Here is a 20813-nt window from a genome sequence, read left to right on the forward strand (position 1 = left end):
GCCATTTGTCATGGCTCGTGGGATCCCGAAGGGATCTATTCACAACTCCGGGCAAAATGCAAGTGCAAATGCAAAATCAAGCAACGTGTTGTAGGAGATATTCTTTCCAGTATAACTTTCCAGTTTAAACAATTAGAAATTGAAAATTAAAAGCCTGAGAAATAAAATTACGCGTTTCGGACCCCTGACCTCCGCGCTTGCGCCGCAGTGATGCTCATACGACTAAGCTGCGATCGGGGCACTGCTTAGGATCGATTTCTGCCGCTCTGTACTTTCCTCCCCGAGAAGAGACTTGGGCGAGGAGCGCGGGCTCCTTTCCCGAACAGCGGTTGGTTTAGTCGAGTCTAGGCACTGCTTGGTATTTCCCTTTCGCCAGGAGATTCAAGATGGAGACTATAAAAAAAAGAGAAAACAGACGCTTTTACTAGTTAATTAATGTGCACAGAAGAAAGTAACTACCTGATTTTATTCCTATGAGTGATTAACAAATGTCCCCCTAATAAATCAATCCATCAGTTGTCGTTACGCAGTTCGCAGTCAGTTGCTGAACTCTGATCACGAAAAAGTAAGGAAGGCTCAAGGACTGTTGTTATGTTGTGCTAGAAATCGGTAAGGAGAATGAATATTTCGATAATTCTAAAGAAGTTATTCTCCTAGTTTTCTTCTTTCTCTTCAAAGAACCGTTTCCTCGCATATTCAATTGATTCATCAGAGGCAGGATCTTTTAGCTTGGCAGCAATTTCCTCATCAAAAAAGCCGACGTTTGTAAAACAACGGAAATTGGTGTTTTTGCCCAGAATAATCTCCTTAACAATGGCTGCTATTTCGCTCGATTTCATTCCCTGTCCTATGGCCTGTCGTAACTTTTCCACTCCCAGCGCCATCAATTGTTTCGTTTTCTCGTCAGTAGTTGAGTGGTCTATGGCTTTTGCCCATTCTGCTGAAGTTTGAAAGATCGGCGTCATCACAGGACCTGGGTTAAGTATCGTATATCTGTTGAAGTGAGACACAAAACAGAAATTAGGTCTGCATACGAGCCTCGTGGCCCAGCAGGCCGGCGCTTATCTCCGGTTTCTGCAGTATGAAGAGACTAAGAGTATTTCTACTCCCCCTAGTTTGGATGGTAGTCCATTGCAGGATTACCCCCCAGCATTAAGTTCGCCAGTACCCATTTATACACCTGGGTGGAAAGGGGCACTGTGAGAGTAAAGTATCTTGCCCAAGAACACAATACAAAGTCTCCGGCCAGGGCTCGATCCGGAGTGCAGCACACTAAACGGAGAACCAAACAGAAAACCAAACGGCGGGGTTAAAGTTGGCTCTACGATGTTCCTCTGTCATCCCAAACGTTAACAAGAAAATAATGGAAAGTGACTTTCCCCTTCTGCCCAAGTTTCCAATAAACCATTGTATAAAAGGTTAAAGTGACTCCGCTTTGAGTTTCGTTATGTCAATTAGCCTTCCACACGAGACCCAAATATAAAGCTCTATCTTTCGGGAAAGACGAGACTACCTTGCCCGCTGGGGATGGCCTGCAGTGAAGCAGCCATCTTTATCGATAACCTCAAGCTTGCGCGTAGTAAATAACCCATATATAAAATCACTTTTACCTGATGTCAAATTGGCGTAAAAGTGGAGCCAAGGATTCACTCAACCCTTCAACAGCAAACTTTGATGCACAGTAGATGTCCATAAAAGGCATGCCCACAACTTCTGACACAGAACTGTTGTTGATGATGTGTCCGCTTTGCCTCGCTTTCATGCTGGGTAACACTGCCTTGATTAAGCGGAGAGTACTAAAGAAATTCACGTTAAACATGTCTTGGGCCATGTTTATGGGGATACACTCTACTGCACACATCCCAGAAGTGCCAGCATTGTTAACTGAAAGAGAAAAAGTCTGCTTCATTCGTATATAATCTGAAGGATCCATTAAGATTTTTCGTGTACCAAAGTTCTTATTTAATTTTTTTCGAATCAAACACATGCCTATAAATATTGAAAGATGCTAGCATATTGTAAAGTGTACTTATCACAATAGGGGCGCTTGCACCAAAAAAGCCCTTTTGATGAAAAGGGGAGGTGTTTAATTCATTGGGCGCTCGTTGGAATTATCATTGTTAAGTGTTTTATAAAGGGAAGTACCGTACCCCGCCTTAAAGTAGATGAGAAAAAAAATAACTACACAAACAACAAATAAGGTACATAAGAGGTACAGCAAAGCTTGTTTTCGTGTAGGGGGAATAAATGGGGTCGGGTCTGGGGTCTGGGGTCTGGCGCACTTACCGGTACCTATTATTTAGCTGTCCACCGACGGTCACTCTTATGGCTCGTCACCCAATCTTATATCCCTTACTGAAAGTTTGGGTGATGGGCCATAAGAACGTCTACGTAAGAAGCTATCCAACTAGCCGAACGCCTGAGACATCCTAGATACACAAAAATGCATTGTTATCCGAAGACCCTTCGTTTTTGCGAGAGTCATCGAATTCCTAGCTATCACAACCCTTACGGACCGAGGTTGCTTGCGTGACAACCAGAGGGATGTCCGATGTCATTACAATCTGCCTGTTATGACAAAGACAATGGATCCTGTGTGTTCTTACCCCCAGTTTCTTGCTAAATAAAATGGCAAAAACGAGTTACTTGCACTTACACAACACATCAATCCTTCCCTCAGCATCCAGCACTTCTTTTACAGCTTTTTCGACTGATTCATCACTACACACGTCCATCTGTTTGATAATCAATGTGTCTCCAAGACACTCCTTTCCTTCTTCCTCCAGTTGTCCTTTCTTCGCCAGATTTCTCATGGTGGCGTAAACCTTGAAGCGTTTGTCAGCATCTTTAGCGAGAAATACCGCTGTAGCGAGTCCTATGCCGCTAGAACAACCAGAGATCAGCACGATTTGGGAAGCCATGATTACTTGAGTGCAAGAGACTGAAGAGTATCAAAGAACACTCAGTCAGTTGCGAAACCTAAGATAACTTGTGTCGCTATGCCGGTTGATTGGCCTTGTCATCATAAAGTCACGCCACAATTCTATTCACGCCACTTGACTGGATAGAAGCACTCGCTTATTTCATTTGCCCCCTAACTCTCTGAGCAGCTTCACACAGATCTGTACAGCCCCCGAAATGATCCCGACCCGAAATGGTCCTCAACCCTGAAATTATCCCCTAGTCGACCCGAAATGATCCCGACCGCGAAATGATCCCCATTTTTCTTGTTATCGACCTCGAAATGATCCCCAGTGAATTTTAGGAATGGCGACAATACATGGGACTGTGGATCGCTCAATGATAAAGAAAACTAAAGTCATTTTGGCCTATGTAGGTAACTGATTTATGGTATCGCTATGAACAACAAAACGAGAATTAAAATAAAAATAAAAATCGGTAGCGACTTAATGACAGTGCAATTTGTAAAAGCATTTTTGAATAAAGCTAATATGCTTTTTTATAAAAAGATAGACTGCATTACATAACCTTATAACAAGAACCGATCACTGATACAAATATTAACATTTTTGTCATCTTTTTAAAAATCCCAAACCAATTTCCTGGTAATATTACAAGCTATTACATTTTCACAACCCGCCCCCTCCCTCTCTTCCCCTCTTGAAAGCCTGATATGGGCAAATGATTGCTAAAGTATAAGAGAACAGCCAAGTAGAAAAGTGTGGTTTATTTATAAATATATTTTGACGCAGTTGAATCAGCTATCTATTAAGGTCGACACACACGAGGGACAAGTCCCTGCAACTAGTCCCCTGAAGAGTTTACACGAAGGGACTGGTCGCAGGGACTTGTCCCACGAACAGTTCACAAGAAGCGTTTTGAGGAACAAGTCGCAGGGACTTGTCCCAAAAATTCAAACTGGTTTGAATTCGTGGGAATAGTCGCAGGAACCAAAGTTTTTTGGTCCCTGTGACTTGATTTTGATGCAAAAATGGCCAGTTCACACGATGGGACTTGTGCCCGCGACTTTTGCAGAGACTAGTCGCAGGGACTAATCCCCTCGTGTGTGCCGACCTTTACAAAACAAACTAAAAAGATTGTACATTGTTTACATTTATACAAAAGCAAACAATTGTCAAATACTTGTGAAATGTTCGTGGCTAGTCTGATGCGGCGTTTCGTCTCGGCCAAGAGACTCTTCAGAGACCTTTAGAATTCAAAGGCAAACTCGTTGAGCATCACGCCCAAAGTCCCGTTCGCAAATTCTTAATGTTGACAGTCTGGCCCTCTATCGCAGAAGGATTCCCAACCGTACGTTCACGAGTTAAATTTATACAAAAGCAAACAATTGTCAAATACTTGTGAAATGTTCGTGGCTAGAATTTGCGAGCGGGACTTTGGGCGTGATGCTCAACGAGTTTGCCTTTGAATTCTAAACGTCTCTGAAGAGTCTCTTGGCCGAGACGAAACGCCGCGTCAGACTAGCCACGAACATTTCACAAGTATTTGACAATTGTTTGCTTTTGTATAAATTTAACTCGTGAACGTACGATTGGGAATCCTTCTGCGATAGAGGGCCAGACTGTCAACATTAAAAATTTGCGAACGGGACTTTGGGCGTGATGCTCAACGAGTTTGCCATTGTTTACATTGCTTATATTATTACACGCACAAGTAACACGACACACAGCTTATGCGTTAAGAGTTGGCTACGCTGAGGAGGCTTCTACATTATGTTTCAGTGAAGAATGAAACTTATCTCAGTATTCGTAGATAATCGTGAATTTGTATGAGAAGGGTTATCATCATTTCCCGAAGTAACGATTTGTAATACACACAACAGAAGAAGAACTACTAGAAACCACGCGTTTCGAGACATTGCATCAATCTGAATGGGTCAAAGGTTGAAAGAAGACTAGATCGAGACATTGAATGTCGCAAAACTATACCAAAAGAAGAAGACATCATTGCAGCATATCGACAATGAAGAAAAAAATTCAAAGAACCTTCAAAGGGATGATAATCGCTACTTCAAACACACAAATACCCAATTAACGCCGACCTAACAAATGGTTTGTTGGTTATATTTTTGGCAGGAATAATTTCTGCTTTCTTTTTTTACTGTCGAGACCAACCAATAATAATACGATAGGTACCTTTTAAGATGTTCCTGTTGACTCGTGTGGCTACGTATCGCAGTTTATCTTTTATCACTCTTCTTATTTTTATCAGTCAACATTATAGTTATCGTCACTGAGCGATCCCCAGTCCCACGTTTTGTCACTATCCCTAATAAGATTCACTGAGGTCATTTCGGGGTCGGGATCATTTCGGGGGCTGTACAGATCTCACACATGGGGTACAAGTCTTCCCGGGGGGACTTCCATATAAAAAGCACGGAGTTCTCGTCGTACCTTTTAGGGGTTGAAAAAGCGGTTTTCGTACCTCACTAGGGTACCTCTTAGCCTTAAAGGGTCCACAGTGGGGCTTTCGCGGTACCTTTTAGGATATTGAGGAGAGAAACAATATTACAGAAGTTATTTGACAATCAACTTTACGAGTGGAAGGTACTCGAAGCAATCGTCTTTATCGCTAATGAAAATTATGAGTGTTAGTCAATGTGTTGTTTTAAAATTGGTACCTCTTAGGTGTGAAAAAAATTCAAGCCACCCCCCCTCCCCACAAAACAGGATCTAGGTACCTCTTTGGGGTTCCTTTTCAAACTTTCCGACGAGCACCCCTGTCTTTTTTTTTTTGAGGTGGAGGTCCCCTCCGGGCAAGACTTTCACCTTTTCGTGGTACCCAGAGGTAGACTTGTCGTTTTCTCCAATCTGATAAAAAATCTCCATGGCAAAGTATTCATTTGCCATATATTCTCGGTTAAATGCCCCCAAGATTTATTGCAAACTTGGCACAGAAGGTAACTACTTATAATTACTAATTAAGGATTTTTTTTCAGTCCCAAGAGTGATTAACATCTAATGTCTCCCTATACATTAGTCGTTACGGGGGGGGGGGGGCTGCAGGGATGGGTACTCCCTATAATGGCCTATATGGGGAGGCTCCATCCGAAAGGGGAACCTTTTTCGGGTTTTAGGTGTATAAAAGGGCAGGGATTTTACAAGTTTAGGTATACGAAAAGGTAGGCAAATCTGTCATTTAGTTATTTTAAAGGGCCTTTAATTAAGATTTTTCGAGCAAACGCACCTTATATCTATGTCATTTCATTTATTAGGCGCTACATGAAAATGACAAGAAGACTTCCTTTTTTTGGCGACTACAATACGGACCAGTTATGAAAGTATGCGAAAGGGGTACCGTTTTTCAATATTTCGATACTTCAAAAAGACAACTTTTATTAGTATTTCCATACAAGTTATCTATCACTGAAACAAATCTATGCCTATTTGTAAGAAAAGTTGATCTTTCGATCTCGGTTCATCTTTTAAGACTTTTGATTTTCATCCTCTCGTTTTTCAAACAGCTGTTTTCTCATAATCTCAATGGGTTTATTAGTGGCAGAATCTTTCAGCTTGGCCGCAAGTGCATCAGAAAAAAAATCGGCATGTGTGTAACAACGAAAGTTGTTGTCTTGGCCAAGAATTATCTCTTGCACAATGACTGCTATTTTACTGGAATCCATGATTTTCGTAATGCACAAATGTTGATAATTTTCGCGCCAGATCTTTTCCAGTTTCTTCGTTTCTTCGTCAACCGTTTCGTGGTCTATGGCTTTGCCCCAGTCTTCTGCAGTTTTAGGGGCCTGGGTCACCACGGGACCTGTTTCCAGAATCGTATACCTATAAGAATGAGACAGAGACAAACAGGTATGCCACTGAGTTGCATTCGTTGACCGTATTTTAACTTTGTTATAGAGGAGATATTGTGACTTTTTGCTTTGGACGCCATGAGTCCATTAGATTCCTCGGCAGCCCTTTTTGGGGATGTCACGCAACGCTCCTGCGTTGCGTGAGTCAATTTAACGTCCAAAATACCGCACAAAAAGTCGCTGATTCTTCTCCTTTGTGAATCTCGCACTCTTTAATATAATATGATGTAGGCAAGATCTCTTTGCAAAACACTTATACACGAAAATAACAAAGTAGGTTGTCGGTAGGTTACAGCTTCATCTCCCCACCATCTATCTCACTTTTACTTTGCTTTGTAATTTCACGTGAACGTCCAAACGATAGCCTCCCGTTAAAGAAAATGTCTTAAATACTTGCTATGTCTCTTTTACCTGATGTCAAACTGCCGTAGGAGTGGAGCCAAGGATTCACTCAACCCTTCAACAGCAAACTTTGACGCTGAATAAATATCCAGAAAAGGTATCCCCACTATCCCTCCCACGGAACTGTTGTTGATGATGTGTCCGCTTTGCCTCGCTTTCATGCTCGGTAGCACTGCCTTAATTAAGCGGAGAGTACCAAAGAAATTCACGTTAAACATGTCTTGGGCCATACTGATAGGAACACACTCTACAGCCGAGAAAATGCCGTAGCCAGCATTGTTGACTAAAAGTGGAAAAAAAGTGTAGTTAGTGAAAATCCCCTTCCTGTGTGAAATTTAAGGGCTCTTGGAGGAGCCCGGCGTGAGTTTCGTTATATCGGACATTACGAAAACACGTAAATGTCAGCGTTTATGTGAAAGGAAATACAATAAAAATAGCACTCCCTCGCATTTTAAATTTCTTATGTTGCTCGTAGGGGTTTAGAGGCCAGAGCTAGGAACTATGATAACGATTGTTCACTGCCGCGTTAGAGCGATTTAGAGCGGTTTAGCCTTTGTTAGAGATCCGTGAGTTCACCGTTTTTCCCTCTATGGTACTCTATATATTATTCGTTGAATAACGACATTCAGGCAATGAGCTTTGGGATTCCTCTGGTTTTGCACTGACCCCGGTTTTGCACTGACCACTCCTACTACCCTCTTTACCATTTATTTTTTCAGAAAAGGTAACAATGTCGTATACATTTCGTTGAAAATGGTTCTCCTAAACATGTAGTAGACATATCGTATCACTTCTCTATACTCTTGCATTCGGTAACCCTAAATACTTCAATAAGTTAGCCCTTTGGGCGCGTGTGTTTGAGATCTTTTGAAAGGCATTTTTTGAGTTCCTGAACCACAATTCTTCCACCTTGCCCTTTCCTATACTTTAGTTCGTGATGTGCTTTGAAATACCTACATCTTGATAACGGGACACATCCCTAGGGTCTAGATGACGGAGCCACGCCGCACAGTCCGCACAGTCCATCATGGGGAATACCACTGAAGGGTATTAATCGGTCGGTTTACTGACTAACTGACATCTAGACTGACAGACTCACGTTGACAGACAGACAGACAGACAGACTGACTGACCGACTGACTGACTCACACACTGACTGTCTGTCTGTCTGTCCGTCTGTCTGACTGACTCACTGACTGACCGACCGATTGGCTGACTGACAGACTGAATGAAATGTATACAAAACTGATTATGCGACGAACGGTCATATCATTTAATTGATCTACTTTAACTGAAAGAGCTAAGCTGGGAACGTTTGGATATTCTTTGTACTTTTTGAGTAGTCTTATTACTTTACCCTAGAGATGCCTGTATATATAAGAGCACGTAGCACATGAACGTTTCAGTTCAAGTTGACATTTATTGTAACTTGCGTTACCCATTGATAGCAGATTTCAATATCATTTGAGGAAGTCGTGGATAACATCGAGCGCAGTCATCGTGGATAATATCGAGATGATGGATTTTTCACTAACGTCAGCAATATTATCTATAGAGTTTATATCATGAGTCTTCCTCTCTTAATGACAAATCCCTCTGTTAAGGGCGCTCATTTAAACGCTATATAAAGAAAAAAAGTATTTACACCGCTTACACAACACATCAATCCTTCCCTCAGCATCCAGCACTTCTTTTACAGCTTTCTCGACTGATTCATCACTACACACGTTCATCTGTTTGATAATCAATGTGTCTCCAAGACAGTCCTTTCCCTCTTCCTACAGTTGTCCTTTCTTCGCCAGATTTCTCATGGTGGCGTAAACCTTGAAGCGTTTGTCAGCATCTTTAGCGAGAAACACCGCTGTAGCGAGTCCTATGCCGCTAGAACAACCAGAGATTAGCACGATTTGGGAAGCCATGAAAACCCGAGTGTTAGCTTAGAGATAATGATAGGTCACTCTAAGAAACCTCAGATACTCGTTCAGTTTATGCTGAGTCATTGGCATTGTCATCGTGACGTTCCGCGACAACCTCAATCACGCCACTTGATTGGATAGACATGAAAAAAATTCTCAGCTGCCGAGCTCATATCATGGAACAAGAGAAAGTCAAGGAATGTTGTTATGTAGTACTAGACATCCGAAAAGAGCAGAAATATTTTGAGCCAATGTTAGCCGTCAAATCGGTTTCAGATATCCTGAAGTAATTATGGACTAAACAACAATTGACTTAAATGGGAACAAGCTATGATGTTTATAAATGATCGTTTTAAAATATCACAAAAATACATTTATGTACAAGTCTTTTTTAAAACCTCTAGTCTCCGGATCAGGCGATTAATACGTCCAGCGGTAGGAAAGTTGATGTTAATGTTGATTTTATATTTAGCGATAGACAAGTCAGCTAGTGAAATCATTTAAGGTATATATATTGAAGTGACGGCGTCGAACGCACTCATAATCTTTGATTACTACTAGTTAGACATATATCTGATGACCAAAAACCTAAGTTTTAATGCACAAAATTATAAGACTAATTGAATTGTGCAAATTTTGAGCAAAACTGTACCCTTTTATGAAAATTACAGCCAATTTCCGCTTTGATTTCGTAATAAAAAAAGTTATTCCGAGAAATTAACCGTCAACCGTCAAAACGGATTATTTTTAACCGTCAAAGGGACCCTCCATCGAGACCCTCGTTAAAGGGTTCTTTTTTTAGTTTTCGTATTTCGCTTCGAGGCATTGCTTAAGTTCCATAACATGATTAAGAAAGTTGACCTTCGTTTGACGGACAACATCGGAGCAACTGAATTTTTTTCCAAGCATTTCTGCTTCTCGTTTCCGTGAAAATATTAATTCCCCTAAAAAAATATATACATTATGGCAAAAACTTCAATCCAGCTCCAATATATCTGGTTCAATTTTCACATTGATTCGAGACCGCGGTAAAAAGTAATTGGAAGTATTATGTATGATTCGCCAGAAGAACTGAGAGTTGAAACACCTTCATAATAAGCGTATGACAGCAGCTGCTTTTACCTTCACATGCTGCTGGTTTTACTGAAGCAACAAACAAATTTAATTACTTGGGCTTCAGTTAGCCTGTCCACAGCTTAGCGAAATATTAACCCGCCGCGTGGGATCACGGTACGCGCTAAAACGCAATGGGATGGGGCTGGGGAAAGATCAGAATAGCCCGGTCTCGCGCTCTCGCGCTCTGCGCTCACATAACTCGCACGCTCCAAGAAAAATAACTCTTAGCAAAAAAGTAAACGTCTGTGAACAAACTAGTCTTCAGTAGGAAAGCCCGAGTCTAAAAATGCAAGCCGTTTATCTTGATCGCCAAATGGGTGGAACAAGCCAGCGGAGTGCGTGGAAACTGGGGATTAGATTTGCGGCAGCTTTTTAATCGTGTGTTCGCTCTTCTTGAGCAACATAATTTACAGAATGATGGCGTGCTTTGTGAAGTAAGCTTTGGAAAGAATCGTGTCTTTCCAGATATACGTTCATCTTATATACAAACAAACACGTCATTCATGGTGGGCCTACCCTAAAAAATGTGGAGCGTTCTCGGAACGGGTCAGTCCACGAATTCTATAGCTTGAAAGCTAGCCAAATTAACAAAGTACATACTAGCTTTTAATCGATGACAAATGAACTATGTATTAGTTTAAACTACAGTTTAAACACTGGCAAAACTATGACAACAAACTATGACGCTGAGACGAACCTGCCTACCTGCCTGCCTGTAAAAATCAAGACCTCCCTTCGTGAACAGAACTTTTATGGTGGGCAAACAACAAGCAATTGGATAAAGAACATCAGAGCAACTTGAACAATAAATATCTGGCCTTAACTCTTATGTTTAATATCCTAAGTCTTTTTATTTGGTTTGGCATTAACAAATTCTTCCAACTATTACAAAAAAGACGTATCTATGGCTCTCTGAGAGGAAACATAGCATTTTGATCTTGCACTGGAAGGGTTCATTTATTAGTTTTCATTCTGTTCTTCAAAGAATCGTGTCTTTATCATTTCCATTGGTTTATTAGTAGCAGAATCTTTCAGCTTGGCAGCAATTTCTTCGTTAAGAAATTCAACATTTGTGAGGCACCGAAAGTTGGTGTTCTGGCCTAGTATGATCTCTTTGACAATGGCTGCTATTTCGATCGATTTCATTTTCTTACAGACTAGCTCTTCGAATTTTTTTCCTGCTATCCCCTGCAATTTCGCCGTTTTCTCGTCAGCCGTACCGTTGTCCATGGTTTTGCTCCACTCCGTTGCATTTTGACCGATCAGAGTATCAATGGGGCCTGGTTCCAGTAACGTGTACCTGGACACAGAAACAAATACAGTTGAACCTCCCGTAAGCGACCACCCAAAATGTCAAGCCTAGGTGGTCACTTACTGGAAGTGGTCGCTTATGAGGATAGCATATTGGATCAAAATTTTGCCTCATTAGCATATGGTAACTGTAGGGAGTGGCCCCATGTTTTAAATGTTTTATTCATTTGAACTGCCAATTTCGAGAAAACATCTGTAGTGCTACTTCCCGTTGAGAAATCTCTTGTACTACCCAGAAATGCGATAATGTTGCAACACTATTTAATCCAATTTCCACTCAATTATCTGTCAAGTGGTCGCTTACGGGAGGTTAAAAGCAAAAGAAAATTTCAAACTTTTAGCTAGCTCTAGAAGTGGTCGCGGTCGCTTACGAGAGGTGGTCGCTTACAAGAGGTTCAAAATAAAGAGATTTGTGGAAACTTTTGGCATTTTGGAAAACTGGTCGGTGAAGAGAGGTGGTCGCAGCCGGAGATTCGACTGTATGCCACTTCAACAGTTCTATTCACTATTTAGAATAAAATACTGTGATAAATAAAGAGTTATAACTTTCTGCTGAATCTATAGAGTGGTTTTCAATTGAGTGCCAAAGTAATCGCTCTAGCTAATCACAAAGGACAGGGACAATCTAGTGAACCAAACAAAACTCGAAGTAAGAACACGTAGCTGATGTGAAGCGCGGGAAAACCTGTGTGAACGAGTCACGATTGGTTTTGGTTTACGTCTGATTGGATGAAAAAGTGGCGCGAGTTTTCTAAGCCAGTCACGGTGTAGCGTAGTAATGCAAAACCAATAACTTTTCAACACTTAAATGAAAACCGCTCTAATGGACGAGTCCGTAAATTAAAAATTGTGCGCATCTACCTTGATATAGATGGTGCGCCGTCAGAAAATTACTTACCTGATGTCAAACTGTTGTAGAAGTGGAGCCAAGGATTCACTCAACCCTTCAACAGCAAACTTTGACGCTGAATAAATATCCAGAAACGGTATACCCATAATCCCTGACACAGAACTGTTGTTGATGATGTGCCCGCTTTGCCTCGTTTTCATGCGCGGTAGCACTGCCTTGATTAAGCGGAGAGTACCAAAGAAATTCACGTTAAACATGTCTTGAGCAATACTGATGGGAACACACTCCACTGGAGAATAAAAACTCACGCCAGCATTATTGACTGAAAGACAAGAAGTAAATAGTCGGTTAAAATCTCTTCCAGTGTTAAAATCACAGACTCAACTGTTACCTGAATTAAGGTTCTCACGTCTGCCGTTTCACAGTATTTTAAAGTAAATAAACGTCTTGCGGCGGATTTGCGGCGCCACCTTGAGCTGAAAGAAGGGTTAAACATCTCAGCATTTTTTAAGACGTTTTAATCAAAGCCAGATAACTTTTCTTGGAATTTTGGATGTGTTGTCCAGAATTGGAACCACATCATAAATTTTTATCATTCACACCAAGATAAAAGAACCTTAAACATTTCCCCCTAGACATTTGATCAGTTGGTGGAACATAATCATTGTATAGCTTGAGAAACCGAAAGGGTTGTTATGAGTTTGCGATATTGTATTCGTGAGGACAAAATAGAAAGCCATTTTCTCTGGTGCAAAACATATCTTTAAAGTACGCGGCTAGGAAAAAGAGAAACCGGGATGAACTATCACGCAAAAAGTAGAATTCTACTAATAAACTAATGCAAATGCTGCAATCTGATTGACTGAGTCATCGCACACCATCAGCCATTAGTATCACCCAACTAGTGGACTAATGCAAATCCTGCATTTTAATTGGCTACGCTACTAGAAATTGGCGCAATCGAGCGTGACGCGCTTTTTTTCGTTTTATTCCCAAATGAATGTTTCTTCAACTTGCATTTGCTAACTTTATTATTGCCTTTTCTGTCCGACTAGTTAAGTGATACTAAAACAATTAGACCCTTTGCCCTCAAGGGCCACGGGCCAATAACCCACTCAGCTTCGCCTCATGGGCTATTGACCCGTAGCCCTTGCAGACTACGGGTCTAATTGTTAATTAGTGTGCAGTGGAATGACGTAGTCGAGTGCCTACGTACTTATGCTTGTGTTGTGTGCATTCCGGCACTGTCCTACAAAAAAGTTAACGTTATACACCTGTGCTGTTCAATTTGTCGTCGTGAAAACCATGCTTAAGTGGCTTCTACCATCGACCGAGTTTGTTTTCACTTCAAAGCACAGATAGGAAACAAACAACAGATTTGTGACAATTTGGGAACACGTTCATTCGTAAAAACCATCAAAATGCTTTATTTCTGAAACAAAGCATTGAATCAAAACCAAATCTGCATAAAGATTAATGGCTTTTTAGGTCGACAAAAACACTTTGATGTGTTATGAGCATATTAATTAAGATTACGGCAACAGAAAAACAACCAATACCGTTCTATTCTGATATGTTCTATTTTGTTTAAGTTAAATATCTCTTATTGAGTATACGGTTCAAGTATGTACTCATCGCTTAGGAATGAAGGGTCGCAGTTTAAGGATTTTGATTATACAACTGTTATAAAAGGTAGAACTATGTATAAACCAATATCAACAAATTTATAGTAATTTGTAGCGTGATATCGAGATGATCTTTTCTTAACAGCATCTGGGATTCGGTCTTATGCTTGGAGTACACTACAGCTGCCTATTTTCTCTACTTACACAACACATCAATCCTTCCCTCAGCGTCCAGCACTTCTTTAACAGCTTTCTCGACTGATTCATCACTACACACGTCCATCTGTTTGATAATCAATGTGTCTCCAAGACACTCCTTTCCTTCTTCCTCCAGCTGTCCTTTCTTCGCCAGATTTCTCATGGTGGCGTAAACCTTGAAGCGTTTGTCAGCATCTTTAGCGAGAAACACCGCTGTAGCGAGTCCTATGCCGCTAGAACAACCAGAGATCAGCACGATTTGGGAAGCCATGATAACCCGAATGTAAGAGTATAAAAAGGTCTCTTGAAACCGCGAAACTCAGACCAATACAGTTGCCGGTTCACTGGTCCACAATGTCAATCATTTAACTTGTCATTATACCTAGCGTTAAGCTTATAAACCATGAATAAATGCATGAGGGGACAGGAGTTATAGGTCCTCAACTCCTTCAGGGGGCGGGGGGGGGGGGGTATCTATATTTAAAACTCCGCATTGGACACCGGGTGTTTGATCGAGCTAGCACGGTATTTGAACTGCTGGGAGACGTGAAGTGAGAAGATTACTCTTCCAAGTGTACCTTTCCAGTTTAAAGGAGCTACGTCACAGTTTGCCTTTCTTGAAAAGTTTAGCTTAATTTTTTCAAGTTCTTCGTTTGTAATCCGTGTAAATCTTCTCCATCCTTAACCAACCTTGTTCCTTTGCGGTTGATTATTATCTCTTTGGTGTTTTTTATCTTAGTAAACTACTATTTTTAGGTTTCCCTCAATTTGAAGGTGATTTTGTTACGTGGCCAAAAGAACTCAGAATACTTTAAGCATTGGAATTTAATGACGCATGATAAAAAGCACTCACGAATGAGACGCGATCGATGCATTGCGTGGTATTTCCTTTTCGTCAGAAGATTCAAGGTCGTGCCAATCAAAGCAACTAGGAAAGCAGAAGTTGTGACATCTCCAAATGACAGTCAGAGAGATCAGCACGATTTGGGGAGCCGTGTTTTCGGCAGGGCTATAGTGCATTTTCGTGACGCGAGTGACTCTCACCAGTGAATTCTCTCCGGTTCCGCGGTCAGTTGTGGAACAAGCACTTACCCAAACTGTGGGATAAACATCTCCGCATTCCTCAAACCCGGACCGGAACAGTATTGTTGATGGGACAGGAGACTCCATTTGGCAGTTCAGGCAGTGGACATCACGATAGGTGTACACAATATCTCCAGCAGTTTTGTGCGTTCGCATTACTCTCCATACACTATGCTGAAAGCAGGGCCACAACAGGCAGGAATTGAAGCCAACAGGAAGCAAGAAATTGTTTTCCTTTTTATTATCACCTTGTACCACTACCCTTCCCTTGTGAATCCCTTTTATGAAATTGAAACACTCCATTGTACATGATTGGAGACCAGGGGAGTTTTAATATTTAAACATAACATGTTCCTATCTAGAATAATATATAAACAAGCAGCTATATATCAAGACACTATGACCCTCAAGCTGTAGTATAGTGGAGCGGACGAAATAAACGTGCCTAGACATCTTTGTTCGTACCTTCAAGTTATTCCATTCCTGGGTAGAATCATGTCTGAGATTAAACCACGGTTAAACCACACGACTATCTGTAAAGCTGTCTATCCAGTGTGAAATCTCCAAACTGACTCTTGTTAGATATAAACCCGGCGAATGCCAGGAGACCGATATCTGACTACGACTTTCTCAACAGCTTTTTCCTTAGGCCAAACCCCACCCCACCCCCTAGGGTTCGATTGCCGACCGCTGTTCGGGAAAGGAGCCCGCGCTCCCCCTTCCCCGGAACTCATGTGATAACGACTGAACCGGGCTCGAGTGAGCGGCCGAAATCGAGCATGCTTAGTCTTTCTCTTCTTTGCTTCTCTCATTCACATTTTTATTTCGCGCGTTCTACTAAGCGACAGGTTAACTGACTGACCAAAACAGAATACCTATGATTACTGAAATTTAAAATTCCTCTGCCTGTGCAACAAGTTATTCTTCATCGAGGAATGTTTTCTTGACCATTTGAACCAAAGCATTTCCTGTTGGATCAACAAGTTTTTCCTTGATTTCTTCTGGGTTGTATTTTTCATTTGTTTGATAGCGTAGGTTTGGTTTCTCATTAAGTATGACCTCCCTTACGACTTCAGCAATCTCATCTGGACTTTGCATCGTGCTGATGAACAAATGATACATTCTTCCTGAAAACGTTTCCAGCAGTTCTTCGGTCTTTTGGTCAGCTTCCGACAATTTGAATTTCGCTAGAAAGGCTTTAGAGTTTTCAGGCCCTAGGGTTGCTGTGGGGCCTGTTTCGAGTATCGTGCACCTATAAAAGCAATCAAACAGCAGTAGTCAAAGCCATGCTAATCTAGCTACTAGTTACCAGATCTCTTACCGGGGAGGGGCGAACATGTCTCCCACAAGACTATCAATGCTTCTAAGTTTAAGAAATAGCCAGTGAACGATAACGAAATGAGGAACTCTGCTCTACCTAGTTCCCTGACTGTTTTCTCAGTTCCTTCGTCAGCTTGGGTTTTTATCTCTTCCTTGTGAGAATCTACCTAGTTAGAAACGGCTAAAAGCCCTGGTTGCCGAGGTAACGAGATTTTAACTGTTAAAGATTGCGAAAAATTTACCTGATATTAAAATGGAGCAGTGTAGGGGCCAAAGCTTCGCTCAGTCCTTCAAGGGCGAACTTAGTTGAACAGTAGAGTTCATTGAAAGGTGTGCCAACAACTCCCATGGTACTACTGTTGCTGATGATGTGTCCACTTTGCCTCGCTTTCATGTTGGGCAGCACAGCTTGGATTAACCGCAGGGCTCCAAAGTAGTTCACTTCAAACAGCTCTTTGGCCAGGGCCATCGGAGTACATTCTACCACGGTGAACATGCCACCAATACCAGCATTGTTAACTGCAATTGAATACAAGAGAGGAAGCCAATGATATTTTAGCTGCGTCGGGATAGGCGTAATTTTACCGAGAAAAATAAAAGAAACGGACCCGATGTTTCGATACAGAATTCAAAGGCCACGTAAATATGTGATTTTAACGCCAAACTCTTCTGCATAAAAAGTAGCCTGCGTAGCAAACGTTCCTGTACGAAGAGCTTCTTCCACATTCTGGTCAAGCGCAAATTGGAGAAAGAGCAAAAAATCGACGAGGCAGAAGATGGAAGGGGGAGCACCACCACACCCTGCTTGGTCGACGTTTTCGCTCTCGCTCCACCTGTGAACGCAGATGTATTTCCGGAAACAAGTGACAGCCGGAAATACGTCTGCATTTGCGCGCGGCCAAAATGCGGAAAAAGCTCTCAGTAGGAGAACGCATGAAAACGCGAAGCAATATAGTTTGGTATAAAAAACATATATATATATATAACACAAACAGGGGTGATAAGCATTGTAAATCAAGGCATTTTCATTTTTAACTTCGTTTTCCTCAGTCTTGGTTACTCACCTCTAATAATTATATTATCACTTTTGAAAATGTCTGTTTCTCTGCATACGAAACGTCAAGTTTAATTAACATAAAAATGCATCGCAGGACAATGTTTATCTCCGCTGTTTGTGTTATATTTTTAACATCTTCTATATTTTTAAAAAGATTCGAAAAACCTCTAAATTTGCATTACTGACCTTCTTTCCGTGTCACTGGTTTGTTTACTCAAGTGAGTTATTGTCTTCTTTTCAAAAGACGTTAGTTCTGACAATACGCTGATAATCGTAATCACGAGTATCAGGAAATCTCAGATCTGATTTCGCTTACCCCGATCGCCTCGGTCTCCCATTAGCGAGGCAAAAACACTGAGCTTAGCTGGTAACATTGCTCGCACTACTTGTATAGTTATCTGCTTGGGAATGGGCGGTTTTAATTAATGGTTTCTTTTCTATTCCGTGTAACACTAAAATCAATCATTTTAAAAGACCTTTAAACCACCCAGAGAGTTCGTTAATTAAGCATACTCGTGAAGATTTAGGGCCCTTATTCAAAACGTTTTTAAATGGCAAAACATGAGTTAAATTCAATGATTTAAAAGAAATGTCAGGGTTGGACATATGCTCGCATCTAATAAAACCTGGAGTGCTCTAAGGGTCAAAATGATGGTTTTGTTTTACAATTATGAAAAGAATATATAGCTATTCACAAGGTGTTCAATGACACATAACAATTCTCTCGAGGACCGCGATATACTCACATAACACATCAATCCTTCCCTCAGCGTCCAGCACTTCTTTTACAGCTTTCTCGACTGATTCATCACTACACACGTCCATCTGTTTGATAATCAATGTGTCTCCAAGACAGTCCTTTCCTTCTTCCTCCAGTTGCCCTTTCTTCGCTAGATTTCTCATGGTGGCGTAAACCTTGAAGCGTTTGTCAGCATCTTTAGCGAGAAACACCGCTGTAGCGAGTCCTATGCCGCTAGAACAACCAGAGATCAGCACGATTTGGGAAGCCATGTTGGTTCAATTTTTGATGACGGCCTGTTACTCCAAACAAATTCGATACGATTGCGTTGTTGAGTGAAAACTATGAGAAGACGAAAAGTAATTTGATGCAGTCCGAATGGATATACACATGACATACAGAAATCAGCACATTTTCAATTATGCTAATTTGGTTTAAATTGAGATAGTTAATAGACAATAAAACCCGTCCATAAAGACACCCTGAAACTAATACAATTGTGGCTTTTGCGGTCGGGTGGAAAAACAAAAAATCCAAGGGAACAGTTAAGTGTCTTATTGGCCATCATCAAGACTTGATTTCAGATCAAGGCCGTGCTGCGTTCGTAAGAATTCACCGAGTGTATAAAATTAATACAGAAATAAAAATTTTATTGAAGACTACAGTACGAAAATTTAATTAAACTCCGTCGTTTTTTATTCTGATCTTCTTGCAGATTGTTTGACCGTCCCCCGGTATAGCGGTAGGGTCTGTCGCTGTTACAGGATCACCTTATATCTGCAAAACAAAGTGACGTTTTGCCAGATCCCATGTTAATTACAAATCAATAAAAAGACCCAAAAGACGCCACGTAATTTAAACAATTAGCTACTGAAAGTTTACTAATTGAGGAGGTATTGTTAGCAATAAACGAAAATGTTACTGGTTAAAAATATATTGATATTCTAACTTAAATAAATAACAGACAAATTGGAGAGGTTACTTGGGAAATTTTGAATTTTACGAAAGAATGTACTTTTTGTTGTTTATTTCTTCTTCTTACTCCGTCGACGGTGACTCGATTTCCACCGCACTACCCTGTCTGGTCAGGGGTGTCTGGTTTACATTCCCCCCCGAGAAGAACTTCGGCTTTGGGGGAGGAGCACGGGCTCTTTTCGCGAACAGCGGCTGGTAATGGGCGTCGCTAAGGGTGACACCAGGGCACGAATTAACGCAAGGCAAGAGGGAAAATGACTATAATTTCTACCCTGTGCCCTCGCGCTCGCGTTCATTTTACTTCTCTCGCGTTCCATGTTTTGCATCACGTCCGGCGGATCAAGAGAAAAGAGGGGTTGGTCGAAGTCTAAATCTTCTCAAACATTGAGTTCCTATTATTGATCCCCAGCTGATATGTCAGTGTACAACGCCAATATTTCTGGCCAATATTTCTGGCCTAGTCATAAGTATAAGCATGAGCCTTCCGCTTATGCTATGCTTAGGCTTGCGTCGATAGTGATGTCCGGGCTTAGAAGTCTGTTCAATTTTGTCCGGATTTTGTTCCATTGCGAACGAAGATTTTGAAGCCGAGACGTAACAATCGATTCAAATATATTTTGTCATTGAATTCTTCGGTTTACCATGTTCAGATCTATTTAATCAACTCAACCCCAAAAGTAGAGTACAGATATGGGAATAGTATAGGTAATCCGATATGAATGCTAGCGAAATGTTTACGCTACCCGTAACTCTGTCGCTCCGGGAGGGGGGGGGGGGGGAGAGACGAGAGACCCTGGGAACGAGATCAATAATAATAATAATAATAATAATAATGATAATAATAATAATGATAATAATAATAATGATAATAATAATAATAATAATAATAATAAGTATCTGGGGGTGCTTGAGGCCAGCGACATGCTTCATGACCAAATGAAGGACAAAATCAGGAAAGAATACTTACGACACGTTAAAAAAGTTGCCCGCTCGAAGTTGAACGGTGGAAACTTGATACAAGCCATAAACACCTGGGCAGTGTCACTCGTTAGATATGCAGGAGGAATACTTGAATGGAGGAAACAAGAACTTCGGGACCTAGATCGCAGAACAAGAAAATTGCTAACCATGAATGGAGAGTTCCATCCACGGGACTGCGTGGCACGACTTTATGTGCCAAGGAAGGATGGAGGGAGAGGTTTGATATCCGTAGAGGATTGTGTCAATCAAGCAAAGATATCGCTAGAATGTTATGTCCAAACAAGCGAGGAAGAACTGTTAAAAGCCGTCAGGAGGGATGGGGATGAGAATAGAGAAACAGCTGCCAACTTTAAAGCGAGGAGAAGACCTGAAAATATTCAAGACTGGAAAGAAAAGCCGTTACATTGACAGTTTGCAAGACAGGGTGAAGAACAAAGAAGTGAGGAAACA

General features: G+C 41.2%; 3 protein-coding genes and 1 pseudogene across 4 annotated transcripts; all 4 read right to left on the reverse strand.

Annotated features, from left to right (window-relative positions):
* Nucleotides 1–653: 653 nt before the first annotated feature.
* LOC145468721 (retinol dehydrogenase 8-like) lies at nucleotides 654–3355 on the reverse strand. The gene is made up of 3 exons (XM_081452423.1): nucleotides 2657–3355; nucleotides 1611–1884; nucleotides 654–993 (listed from the first exon to the last, which is right to left on the reverse strand). Exons 1-3 carry the CDS (start codon nucleotides 2919–2921, stop codon nucleotides 654–656), a joined length of 879 nt encoding a protein of 292 aa, XP_081308549.1. The 5' UTR covers nucleotides 2922–3355.
* Nucleotides 3356–5974: 2619 nt separating this feature from the next.
* Nucleotides 5975–9277, reverse strand: LOC145467616 (retinol dehydrogenase 8-like; annotated as a pseudogene). The gene is made up of 3 exons (XR_014042084.1): nucleotides 8847–9277; nucleotides 7202–7475; nucleotides 5975–6761 (listed from the first exon to the last, which is right to left on the reverse strand). The product of XR_014042084.1 is annotated as a retinol dehydrogenase 8-like (transcript).
* A 1907-nt stretch (nucleotides 9278–11184) lies between these two features.
* Nucleotides 11185–14671, reverse strand: LOC145468722 (retinol dehydrogenase 8-like). Its single transcript, XM_081452424.1, has 3 exons — nucleotides 14215–14671; nucleotides 12434–12707; nucleotides 11185–11524 (listed from the first exon to the last, which is right to left on the reverse strand). Exons 1-3 carry the CDS (start codon nucleotides 14477–14479, stop codon nucleotides 11185–11187), a joined length of 879 nt encoding a protein of 292 aa, XP_081308550.1. The 5' UTR covers nucleotides 14480–14671.
* LOC145467617 (retinol dehydrogenase 8-like) lies at nucleotides 14667–19904 on the reverse strand. The gene is made up of 3 exons (XM_081451194.1): nucleotides 18415–19904; nucleotides 16854–17130; nucleotides 14667–16543 (listed from the first exon to the last, which is right to left on the reverse strand). The coding sequence occupies exons 1-3, from the start codon at nucleotides 18677–18679 to the stop codon at nucleotides 16210–16212; spliced, it is 876 nt and encodes a 291-aa protein (XP_081307320.1). The 5' UTR covers nucleotides 18680–19904; the 3' UTR covers nucleotides 14667–16209.
* Nucleotides 19905–20813: the final 909 nt, after the last annotated feature.

This window comes from Orbicella franksi, chromosome 14 (assembly GCF_964199315.1).
Source record: "Orbicella franksi chromosome 14, jaOrbFran1.1, whole genome shotgun sequence".
NCBI classification, from domain to species: Eukaryota; Metazoa; Cnidaria; class Anthozoa; order Scleractinia; family Merulinidae; genus Orbicella; species Orbicella franksi.